This window comes from Notothenia rossii (assembly GCF_949606895.1).
Source record: "Notothenia rossii genome assembly, chromosome: 4".
Taxonomy (NCBI): Eukaryota; Metazoa; Chordata; class Actinopteri; order Perciformes; family Nototheniidae; genus Notothenia; species Notothenia rossii.
Genome location: NC_136902.1, coordinates 29,755,157 through 29,768,197, shown reverse-complemented (window position 1 = coordinate 29,768,197; position 13,041 = coordinate 29,755,157). Strand labels below are relative to the sequence as shown.

At 38.4% G+C, this 13,041-nt stretch overlaps 1 protein-coding gene and 1 long non-coding RNA gene across 4 annotated transcripts; one reads left to right on the top strand and one right to left on the bottom strand.

Annotated features, from left to right (window-relative positions):
* Positions 1 to 2,652: 2,652 nt before the first annotated feature.
* Positions 2,653 to 12,370, top strand: LOC307036535. The gene is made up of 3 exons (XR_013807380.1): positions 2,653 to 3,053; positions 3,269 to 3,526; positions 11,088 to 12,370. It is a non-coding gene; the product is annotated as an uncharacterized lncRNA (long non-coding RNA).
* Positions 4,663 to 8,440, bottom strand: LOC307037146 (small integral membrane protein 1-like). 3 transcript variants are annotated; one of them, XM_079677927.1, is made up of 3 exons: positions 7,727 to 8,440; positions 7,260 to 7,478; positions 4,663 to 6,529 (listed from the first exon to the last, which is right to left on the bottom strand). In XM_079677927.1, exons 2-3 carry the CDS (start codon positions 7,361 to 7,363, stop codon positions 6,406 to 6,408), a joined length of 228 nt encoding a protein of 75 aa, XP_079534053.1. In that variant the 5' UTR covers positions 7,364 to 7,478; positions 7,727 to 8,440; the 3' UTR covers positions 4,663 to 6,405. The 3 variants fall into 3 exon arrangements, with proteins under 3 accessions (XP_079534053.1, XP_079534051.1, XP_079534052.1); XM_079677925.1 differs by having other exon boundaries at positions 7,260 to 7,461; positions 7,727 to 8,437; XM_079677926.1 differs by lacking the exon at positions 7,727 to 8,440 and adding an exon at positions 7,552 to 7,720 and having other exon boundaries at positions 7,260 to 7,461.
* Positions 12,371 to 13,041: the final 671 nt, after the last annotated feature.

The following is a 13,041-nucleotide window of genomic DNA, read 5'->3' as shown; positions in this document are numbered from 1 at the left end:
TAGTGTGATAGTGTTATTTCCTGTATGCGTTTAGACTCCTTTTTTAGAGCCCTCCTTTAGTTGGTTATTTGTCAACCTGTGCCCTTTTGGCTCTTTTGTTTGTTTTAGGCTGCTTGCCTGCCATTTTGTTCACCTGTTGTGCATTAAAACAGCTTATAACTTTTACCAATCCCATTCTGGTTGTGTTGCTTCCCTTTGATTCCCCTAGCTCAGAAGGGAACGTAACAGAGATGAATCAGTATTAGGCTTATTAGTAATAAATGTTTATCACATTAAATGAGACAATAGTGTGTCGTGGACGGGTCTTGGGCCAGGTGTTTTAATTTTCCAATGAGTAAACTAATATTCAATCACACATTTCTCATGTTAACCATGCAAGCATAGCATTAGCCGACGTCAACCGAGGCATTTCAACAGAAACTCTAGTTATGTTGCGCTTCGTGTAACTATATAGGTTAGCTCGTTGTCATTAGCCAATTATCAGGCATATTGAAGTACTTTCATAAGAAATTGTTTTACTAGCGAGCTTCACTTGGCTAGTTAGTTGGCTAAGTCCATGTTAAGCCTGCCTCGCTCGCTAGCTACTTGACGTTAGCTCACCAAGTTTCTCAAAGCTAACGCTAGCATTAGCCACATTGTTGGCCCGTGGGAGCCGTTCACATAAAACACCGTTATAGGAACTTTTAAAAGCAAACCTGTGAATATAAAGACGCAAAAAAAACGATTTTCGCATATCGGTGAAGGTATGTTAAGCCATTCATTATTTACCCCACTATCAGCAGCTTCCTCCCAACTTTCGTCGACCTCATCCATGTTTCATTTTGCTCAGACACGCTGTGGAGCTGGCCGTCCTGCGCTCCTCAGATCCGACTCCCCACCGGCCCTCTTTGACATCACACTGACGGGTTTTCCCCTGCGCATGATACCCCTCTATACATGCAGGAGTTGGCGAGAAATGTCTAAACACAGTAGTCAGAGAACATACGTTTTTAAGAAAGTGAAGTGTGCGAAGAACTTTTGCCTTCTCTTTTTCTTCCCTCATTTTCAATGTCAATCATTTAAACCAGGGGTGCCCACACTTTTTTGGCTGGTGAGCTACTTTTGAAATGACCAGCTAACCGAGGTCTACCAACCAAAAATAAAAACCCAAATTGCAAGGGTTGCTGAATAACACGTTTTATTTTTACATGGGATAACTACAATAGGGCTGCAACAAACGACTAATTTGATTATCGATTAATCTATAGATTAATGAAACGATTAATCGACTATTCGGACTACTACTGTGTGCCTTGCACAATTTCTCAAACGCTCTTATTTAGCCATCAACTTTTAGATTTAGTTTGAGGTTGTTTTAGGCATGTGGAAACTAACAATGAAGACAATAAAGATGAATACTTGATTCAAAAATACATATATTATTAAATTAACTTAACAAATTGTGAACAAAATTAACATTGCTTTTTATTTGAATTAAATAAATAATATTTCACATCAAAAGAAACAATGTTTTAACAAATCTTATTAAATAATCTGATGACAGAACTGGAAACAGAATAGCTGAAACTTTAACAAAATAAATAACTCAGTTATCTCTAATCATTAACCCATGTTTGTATAATGTAGTTAACTCCGTGTGTTGCTGCTAGCATACATAACACCTGACGTGGAAACGTTATTCGTGGATGGGGCTACAGAGCTACTCGAAAGACAGTCGAACCCGGTGCATTCCTCCGTCTGAATGTGGAGCACTTTTGCTAAATGTTTAGACAAATTGCTCGTGTTACCGCCCTTACATGCTAAACTCTTTTGGTGACGAGCATTGTCCACCTCAAGACGGGTAACATGTAACCACACCTTGGAGCGCTTCTCTCCACCATCTCCTCCGTGTGTTGCTGCATGTAGCAGCTGCGTGTGTGTAAACTGCCCCGCCCCCTTGCAAACAGACGGGGGAGAGAGAGATCTCTTCTGGATTGGAAAGGTCGAAAATACACCGACCATAGACGCATTTGTTTGTCTTTTTGCATGTTAGAAACGAGTTGGCGACACTAAGACTAAGAGATAATGTTTGTGTAGCAATAATACATGACCTTTCTCTTTCTCAACTCGCTACTCGGAGGGAAGTCGCTGTCATATTCCTTGTGATGAACACTCCGATAATGCCTCTCCACGTTACCTTTCTTTGGCAGAGCGACGCTTGCTTTACAAATAAGGCAAATAACCTTTGAATGTGACATCACAAACAAAGATTCTCCCTCCCATTCTGTGTGGAAGTGGTATGTCTTTAGCTTTTTGCTCGTTCCCGCACTCATTTTGTTGTTTGTCTCTCCCGGCACTTGACTGATTTTGTATCGCTTTGCATTCTGTGTTAACAGACTGGAAAGCAATAGGTCGCTTTTTCTGTCAATCAAGTCAACTCCTGAATTAAGTGGCAGGGAGGCCAAAGGAGGAGGGATCAAAACCTGTTTTGTCTATTTTAACGGAGCTGGATTTTTTTAAATGTATGAATGACTCGCGATCTACCAGCATTGCCCCCGCGGTCGACCGGTCGACCGCGGTCGACGTACTGGGCACCTCTGAAAACGCTTCAACTTGAATTAGTTACATACAAATGCAGGGGCGCCGTAAGGGGGTGAAAGGTTAGGACGATTCTAAGGGCCCGTGACTGACAGGGGCCCCAAACAATTTTAGAACATTAAGAAAAAATGTTTAAGTAACCTTTCATCAACCATCAACAATTAACATTAATATAACGTTAAATTCATAATGTACTCACTACACTTACGATTCATTTCACTTTTTGTCTGCCAAAAGTTAATTATCCAAAGCCTCTGTACACCCCTCTCTATTTACATGTAATGGTTTGGTCCTGCCTCCAAATGCTGTGCGGCACCGCACTTTCTGGCAGAGAGTTGGAGCATGTGAGGAGGGGTGCTAGTACTTACGTGTGTGGCATCTCTCAACCAATCACAAAGTCAAGCTTTCAAGAAAGAAAATACAGGAGAGAGGGACTAAAGGGCGACAGTATGTCACCCAGTTTTTCAAAAGAAAAGGTGGGTGGTCCATGGTGGAAATTAGTCTGTTAGCTAAGCTTAGTCCATTGTAAATAATAATTGTAATGTTTTGCTGACATTAAGTACTGTCAATATCTTCACAGAAAATTCAGAGGTTTTTCATTTCCTTCCTCTTTTAGCTCACATTTAATAAATGCATGTACATTTTTAGCAGCTATTCATACTAAATCAGTTGTCCCTCCCCCTGGTGCCAGGACCAACAGATCCATCTCTAGGCTCAGCAGCCCTGTCCCCCCATAAGGCTTTGCAGTCTTGCCATGCTGTCCATTGAAAGCCAGTTGGCTAGAAAGCTGGATTTCAAGGACTTGATCAGTGACTTTGCCTGTAAGAAGGCTAGGCGCTGGGCTCTTGGTGAAGGCTGAGCAAGGGCTCGTAATAACTGTTGAAGGGCAAGGCTATGGTAACGATATTGGATCACACAGAAGACGCATGATGAGAAAAAGACAGAACAGGTAATAGGCTCTAATTTAGCACCACCATCAGGCCTTTCCATTTCCATTTCCGTTTTGTTGTCCATTTACACTTTAATACCCGCTTATTTTGTAGTTGGTATGTATATTTTAATTGAAAAAATCTGCTGCTTATGTTATTTATTTTGTTATAGCATTTTATAAATGATAATATTGGTGTTAATGTTCACTTTATTTTAATTTAAGAGGTCATGTATATTTAAGTTATATTTATTTAGATTTATGAATGTTCCATTGAAAAATGTTATTAAAAAGGCATGTACACCAAAAAAGATGACTATTGGGTTCTATTGTCAGGAATGTTAGTCTTATATCAAATAGTGAATTCTACCGCAGCAGAATGTTGCAATAGAATTTGCAGTCTGCACAGTGTTATATGTTCACCGCTCAGTGTCAGTAAATATTGTGCGGTTAGTATTGAACGACAAGATAGAGGCGAGCCTGTACAGATAGAGTTATTTAAAGCATAAATGAGGGGGTTGGGTTCTGGAGGTGTGGTTACAGCAATTGTGCTTGGTTGGTGTGGCCTGGGCCTAGTGTGATATCTTTTCATGGGGCCCAAAATCCCTGGCGGCGCCCCTGTACAAATGTAATGTAGCAGTTTGTTATAATCTTCTTCTAACAATTAATTTGCATCAACTTTTTTTTGTTTGTGGCACACATAACAAGCAGAGGCATTTTTATTTTAGGAAATTATCATGAACCTCCTGAATTTCATTAAAAATAAATTGAATATCATCATGGAAAATATCCTATACTGTGCTATTCACTACCATTTCCTGCCAATGCACATACGAAAATCCAACTCTTTTATAGTTCAATACAAAACAGCTCTAAATCCTTTATGATTTTGTGACTGTTAATTTCCTTTTAAAATATAACTATTTCCAAGAAGAAGACAGTTTTATATTTGTGGTCGAGTTAGTAGGTTGTTTTATCAGCACTAAAAATATCATTTAAAAAAATGTTGATCATGTAAACATACATAAGCTGCCACAATCAATAAAGTTCTATCTTATCTTATAACATCATACAAATATTCTAAACTCGTCGGTGATTTGTGTATAATAATGAACAACAGCGTGCCTTTTATTCTATTTATTGGACTTTGTACATTGACTGACTGGTAAGACATAATTGTTTTTTATTGCTACTGGAATTATATTTGCTTCCCCTCTTTATCAAATTGTGTTCTCAGATAAGAGAGGCTTTTTAAACACTTATAGGAAGTTGTTAGCATGATTTGGAACAGATATCATTGAGGTTATTTGATAAAAATAGAAATTACTTATTGACACCTGATAATGCATTTGTGGTGCTTTAACGTATACATGGCAGCCTATCAAACTTTAAGGATCACAAAAAAACCGATCAAGGTCACAAATCTTAACAGCCTGCTGACCTGTAAAGGTGTCATAGACATTCACTTGATGTATGTCTTCTTTTTCACTTGTAAAGCAAGTTCACTGTTTTTCAAGTATGTTCGGACACAATAGTGAGGGGCGCATACACTCACTGTGTTTAATCCTCCTTCCCATACTAATCTTATACAATTCCTTCCTAAGGCTCTTTGAACGTGACTCAAAGTATTTGTGCTTGAGTGTTACGTAGTGATGTCACTTTGTTAAGGAAGTAAACAAATCTAGGCATTTCAGGCAGGGGGGGGAAAGCATGTGGGAGAGAACCCCATCCTTCTGGAGAGAATTTAGGGATTTTAGCCTTTTTTACTATTTACATCCACAAAAACGTATATAACACTCAGGAAATACAGGAAATCCAAAACCCCAAAAAGCATATAGGGCCTCGTTTTAAATTTAAGTGAAACGTTTTGAACGCATATTTTAATATCCTAGGTCTAGACTCTTGTCTAAATACTCTATGGACATGTACATTAAAGATTATTAACCCAGCTTTACTGCTCCAATGGTGCTGTGGAAATTATCTCAGAAGGTCAGTAGTCTATTACAGTGAACATTTTAGGCAATTATTATATGTTCTTTGTAACATGTGTTATGAAGACCCTGGTGAAGGCCACCAGCAAAACATATTCTTAAACCTGACTTGAAATTGAAACCTCCAGTTTAGGTTTCAAGTAGGCACAGACACCTGCTCTGAACATGTAGTCCCATGTTCACAGTGACAGAATACATATCCTCATAGCTAAACCATGTGCAAAGACATGCACATTCTGTTCACTTAGGTGGTATTTATTTGGAAATCCAGAAGTTAGTTTGCATTTGAGAGCAAATCCATTTAAAAGATGTCCAATCAATAGTTTAAATTTTTTTTTTTGTAACAATATTATTTATAAAGCTCCACATTTTATCTAAATAAAGTCTGGGATTTAGTCGTTGTTTCACCTGCATTGGTTATAGCTGCTCAATTAAACTACACAGTTCTTAAAAAATGTATCATCAGTCACCTGTGCAGAAGATTACCTTTTTCCTGAAAATAATTTAAAGACACTGGGAGTTCAATACCACAGATGTCTTGTCTTTTGGCCGGATCATTAGACCATTCTAGAAACTGGTAACCAAAATGAATTTTAGATTTGGAAAAGGAAAGGAGTGGCTTGGAAATCCTCAGAACTGTAAGGACTTTTGATGCTAAACCAGCTACAACGATTAGCAATTATCATGAAGCAGTTATCCCTATAATAAAACAAAAATAATGTTGAAACTAGTTGTCCTAAAGCCAAAAACATCAGCATAAAACAAGTTAGGGTTAACATGATGCAAGTGAAGTGATGAAAAAGCAACAAAAAGACTTCTGCTCCGATGACTTACACAAACCTTTGGGACTTTTATTCCCAAAACTTTTTTTAAATGTTGTAGTTTATCCAAAATCATAAAGATCCACCATCAGCACCTATGGACGTAGTATCCTGTTACGTATCCTATAATGTAGATGGACACCAATGCAGCCAAAGCTCTGGCCGTCTTCACTGCTACTCCAGAGCTGCCGTTACACACACTGCTGTAGATCCTGTGAAAGTATAAGAGAGGGAGGCAGAGTCAGGGTTAACAGCTTTTAGTTGAATGTTGTGACTCATCATTACTTGTTTTTCAACACATTGTCACTTCATTTTGACTATAAGGTTTTGGAAAACCTATTACTAAATATTTCAATTTGTGTCAAGTTAAAATGTAATGTAATTATCCTTAATTATGTAATTAAGGGTTTTCCCTTTGATGTAGTGCTATATATAAGTTGTTATGCTTCTATACTACGTCCGTAATATAGTGACATCACTATGTAACACGTCACTTCTATTGGCTAGCGCCCCAACACATTGTACGTGAAAGGCTAAGGGCGGGACATCTCTAAGCGTTTGGCCAATCAGAACAAAGCCGGCCAGCTAACCAATCAGAGCGGACTGGGCTCTGGTTTCAGCAGAGGGTGAAAAGAGGTGCAGCAGCAGGTAGTTTGAGAAAAATAAAGAGCTTTTTTAACATTAAAGCATGAAAACATGTCACAAAAGAGGCTCAATTCTCAAAACCAATATGAACATGAAGATGATAGGGCCCGTTTAATGGTTAACTTTGTAGTTTGTGACATGAAATACAATCGCATACAAATAATTCCATTCATGCCAGTATTATGCTTTTGTCTCATCAACATCCATACTTTTAAACTAGTTTTTGTTTTCTTGTGGCAGCAGAAAATCCTTAGCAATATGAAAATTTAATATTTTACATTATTGCCTGTGTCTCACCTCTGTGAAGTAGTCTGTGATGATGCATTTACGTTCATGTTGATGTTGTCCTCGTTCCAGCGGTCATACTGCACGCTGCCCGCGCTGGTAGTGTTAGGGTCCATGAGGGAATAGCTTTTTCCTCTCCTCAGAGGTTTCTCTACCTGCTGCCTAGAGTCACTGATAGACCAGATACAAGGATCCCTCAGAGTCGCTGCTTAGCCTGGACACACACAATGTCTATTAAGTACAAATGTTAGGTTGAACATGGAATTATTGTGTAGTAATGATTAGCCTATCAAAATTAACTTACTGCAGGCAATTTATCAAATAAAAGCTTTAAGAACCTTCATGCACAATGCACTTTAAATGAAGTCTAACCATGTTTTACAAAATATGACATTTAAAATTAGTTAAGGTGTGCATTTTTATTGGCACTTTTGACAGCGTCAAACCACCATGCCATGCTGATAATGCGTTTACATTACCAGGATTTGCGAACTGAGTTGTGCCGAATCGCTCTAAATTATAACTGAATCTCTGAAACTAAACCTTCTTTCCCCTGTCCCTGTTTGTTCTTTTAGATATCTGCTTTATTTTCACAATTTCACGTTCGCTTTCTGCTGTATCAGAAGTCACGTCAAGTTACAGCTGATGAAATCGCAGCATTACACGGTTTGCCACTTCACAATAAAAGCATTTAAATAACAAATAACGACGGACCTTTATTGTGAAGAATTGACGGGAATGTTTTTATCACCAATTTAGCGGAGCTTTTTTTAGCGTCAATAAAAAACTGCGTGCTTTAAACCAGTAGAAAGATTAGCAGCAGTACTAATGTTGGACTTTTCTTTTGAAACTGTGTTTTTTACAGTGTTTTAGATCTGATAATTTAACCAATAGTCACAGCCGTTCTGTGGAACCATGGACCCCCTCAAAACCGGGTAGCCCTGTTGTTAAAGAAATGCTAGCTGCGTGCTGGCACATAGGAAAAACTCCACATGTCAGTCAACTATTTCGAGAGTTTGATCAACTCTGGAGCGTAATCTGATGACATGATTGAAGTAATCAGAGTCAAAAGCAGTGATTTAATTTGATCATTGTCACCCTAATCAGAATTCACTTTACATTCCCCATATTCAAATAAACTGAATGGATCTGAAACACTTTACAATGTGCCAACAAAGCTCAGTTGCGCACGTTTAAAGACAGAGAGACCTGCCTCCTGCTTGATATGAGACCTTGGTCATAGTTCATGTGTCGACTGAGGTCAGCCTGTCATAAATCCATTCGTTGTACTCCAGCTTTTCTTATATGACTCTTGGTGATAAGGGGCACTTTAAGCTTGTCTCTGGTTTCATCACATCTTGTGCAGATAGTGGACTGCAAAGTACACCAGCAATTTACTTGTTTATTACCTAGTAATCAGGTGTTGGCTTACTGACCTTAACACGTCAGATGAGGCACATATTAAACAGGGGAACAGCCAGATGACTTGTTTTATTTTTGTATGATAACAACCATAGTATTTGCATATTGGAATAACTTTGTTTTGGTCTGGTTGTCTTTATAACTCATGAGACAACCATTACTTTTATTAACATCAGCAACTTTTGGTAGATAAGAATTGATCAATGGTGTTGAGGACTAATTTTGTTGTGTTGGTGTGATGTCAGAGTCTCAATTGTATGGTTTTACCTATAGTTTCAAGATGATCTGAGTCCTATTTAAGATGTTGGCAGAGTTCATAGCTTCTAACTGCCTACATACAAACGCCAATCATGCTTGCTCCAGCATAGCTCCAAGCTAAATGGACCTAGAGCCCAATAATGTTACCAGCCACGTATATTAACGGCAGCTTCCTCTTACTGATCTGTTACACTTGCGGCTGCAAATTAACTTTACATTTAAATGAACAAATTAAGAGACGTATACAATCATTTGTAACCTAAAGGCACCTTAACAGATGTTGTACACACCAGGCTTACCTTTAAAAGGACAATCCTAGTTGAAGTATACAAGTAATGACGACTATTTATACTTTCAAATGCAGATTAAACATTTATTGCAGAATTCAAACCGATAACACTAAATTTTATAATTAGTTTGGTTTCTCAGATATATTGATGAGTAAAAGCATAATGTAGCCAGATAAAAAGAGCTTGAACAGCTCAGTGACCGTGTTGAAGGAGAGGGAGATAGAGTGCCAGGCCTACCAATTCTCCCTTGACTGGTGAACTGAAGAGCTGGTATAGAAATCCTGTGATTTAATCCAAAATCCACAAACTGAAATTGTAAACCAAAACTAGTTGGTAGTGGGATTCATAGACTTCTCTTTATCTCCATGAATGTGTGTGCATTGCAGACACTTTTGTGTGTGCGCCGATAGCGCTTTCTAAGCACTTTCCTTTTCCAAGGATATTTACCAAACCTCACAGAAAAAACTTCCCGAACCGTCATTTTCCAGTACTCTTCATTCAGTATAGACATAATCACCCTTAAACATCATTATAATCCTATAATCAATGTCTCAAATCAAAAGAGTTATCCTTTATATTTTATTATGTTGGTTTCTAATACAAACATTATCACATTTATTAATTATTACATGCATGTACTCCATTTATACTCAATTTGTTTCTGAGTTTTTTTGGCATTATGCTCTGATGTTTGCATAATAAGCACAGAGAAAATCTAAACTCCATTCACCGAACTTGAAACCATTGAAGTATCCTATGACGAAAGCCGACACTAGTGCAACCAAAGCTCCTGCCACCACTGCTACTTCAGAGCTGCTGTTACACCTTTTTCTGTGGACCATGTGAATGTAACAGAGCGAGAGGCAGAGTCAGGGAAAACAGCATTTAGTCATCTGTTTACTGATAACATGACCTGGTTTCACCACATTGTTAGATTTAGAATTTAAGTGTTTACACTAAGCCTATTGGAGCTATTCATTGTTGTGTATTATATAATAGTTAAAGGGGCATTATTATGCACATTTTCAGGATCATATTTGTATTAAGTGCCTCTACTGTGACATGTTTACATGCTTTGATGTTCAAAAAGCTCTTTATTTTTCTCATACTGCCTGTGCTGCATCAGCTCTCTTCACCCTCTGTCTGAAACCAGAGCCCAGTCTGCTCTGATTGGTTAGGTCGCTGGCTGTTGGGATTGGCTAAAAAGACGTCCCGCCCCTTAGCCTATCACGTACAATGTGATGGAGCGTTAGCTAATAGAAGCGATTGTTATCTATCTGCTATCTCCTACCCCCCCCCCCCCCCCCCCCTCTAAGGCAGGGGGGGGGGGGGGGGAAGGGGTAGGAGGGAAGAGAGGACCACAGGGATTTTAGCCTTTACTATAAGCCTAAAGAAAACCTCCCAAAGGCATAAAAGTGGCCATTTAAACTTCTTTTTCAGTGCAGTTTTCTATGGACTAGTTTCGGCACCATTATTTAGTGTGTTCATTTGAGACAATTAGAGTTGTATTTATATAAAAAAAATGTTTTAACATGGTAACACACAGGGTCAGCAAATAGGTAAAAGCCATTGTTCATTGATCATTTTGATCTTGGCAAAAACAAAACACTGAGAAATGTTTGTTTGATTTGTTTGTTTTTGGCATAGTCTCTATTAACTACTAAACAATGTAACTGGTGTCAGAGGCTAACGTTATAATTTATGACATTTTGTGAATTCAATCACATCAAACTTATACATCAGATTTCATTTATGTCCCAGGATATGGTTTTATTTCGTCAGCATTTCCAACATTTAGCTAGTTTGTTCTTAAAGTTCTTCGCAATATGACAACTTTTTCTTTGTGTGTTTTGGTCTCACCTCTGCACAGTAGACTGTGATGCCGCTACACTCATGTTGTCCTCGTCCCAGCTTCCCACACTGTAAGTGTTGGAGTCCATGTTGGAGGTGTTTTCCTCTTTGTGCTGCCAGGGGTTACTGATCACAATATAATGCATCTCTTGATTTGCTTGCAGTGCACGGCTCAGCCTGGACACATAAGCTGTTTCTTAAGCATACTATTTGTTTTTCCATGATAAAAAATATGACATTAGCACAATGAACAAATGCAATTTGGTTATTGGTTGGTTGACTTTGGCAGTCATGATAGTCAGTGTTCAGCATGTATTTCTTGTCAAAATGCTGCAGCTCGTGTACTAACCAGAGTTAGGAAAAGGGACCACATTACTCCTGTTCTGGCTGCCTTACACTGGCTCCCTATAGAACACAGGATAGAATTTAAAATTCTTCTTCTCGCCTACAAAGCCCTTAATGGGCAGGCGCCATCTTACCTTAAAGAACTCATTATACCCTATTGTCCTACTAGGGCATTGCGTTCCAAGAATGCAGGGTTGTTGGTTGTTCCTAGAGTCTCTAAAAGTACAATGGGAGCCAGAGCCTTTTCTTATCAAGCTCCACTTTTGTGGAATCAGCTTCCAGTTTGTGTTCGGACGGCAGACACCCTATCCGTTTTTAAGAGTGCGCTTAAGACCTTCCTTTTTGATAAAGCTTATAGTTAGGGCTGATTAGATTCAGCCCCTAGTTTTGCTGATATAGGCTTAGTTTGTCGGGGGACATCTTACTTCTTCCTTCTCTCTGTCTATACCTGTGTACTCTCATGTTCCGATTAACCCAGCTTCCCCAAATTTCTTTCTTTTTGGTGTCTATATACGCCGGGATCCGGAGTCATGGATGATCCTGCGGTCCTGTGTCATGGATTGCGAGTCCTGGATCTTGAGTCGTGGCTGCGGTCCTGGATCATAAATCCTGGATGGATATCCTCGTGGATTCATCTTCTTATTATACACACATGCATTTCAAAACATTTGGACTACCTATGTTGCAAATGTATTATCTTTTCAATTTACACACGGCATCTATTGCACGTCTGTCCGTCCTGGGAGAGGGATCCCTCCTCTGTTGCTCTCCCTGAGGTTTCTCCCATTTTTCCCTTTAAACTGTGGGGTTTTCTCCGGAAGTTTTTCCTTGTACGATGTGAGGGTCTAAGGACAGAGGGTGTCGTATTGTCATACTGATATTCTGTACAAACTGTGAAGTCCACTGAGACAAATGTAACATTTGTGATATTGGGCTATATAAATAAACATTGATTGATTGATTGATTGAGTTGCTGTTAAGGGCATGAGGTGGGAGAAATACTCAGATATTGTACTTAAGTTAAAGTAGAAGTATCAGAGTATAGGAATACTCTGTTACAAGTGAAAATCCTACAATCAAAGTGTCAAAATTACAAAAGTATTGCCATTAAATATACGTAAAGTATCAAAAGTACTCATTATGCAAATTGGCCCAATCACAACCATATATATTATATGTTTTGATCATAATTATTTGTGTATTGATGTGTTTATCTAGTTGATAAAGGTGGAACTAACTTAAATTATGTAATGTATTGCTGGTTAGCTGTTGAATTTAATCCAGGTGTAACTGAAGTCTTATTTAAGTGTTGATCATACTGTTGATCATTAATCTATACTTGCAAAGTAGCGAAACTCCGGTAGAACTACAAAGTAGCATAAAATGGAAAAGTAAAAGTAGCTCAAAATTGTACTTAAGTACAGTACTTGAGTAAATGTACTTAGTTACTTAAGACCACTGATTAAGTGTCACAACAGAAGCCATTGGCTCCATAATGTGCTTCTGTGATACAAAATACATAATGCTGCCATTTGCGAAATTCAGAAAGGAGAACAATTCTGGGTTTTGAGAAAGCAATGTTTTTGTATTACTTAAAAATGTTTTAATTAGTAAAAATGGAAGGGTTA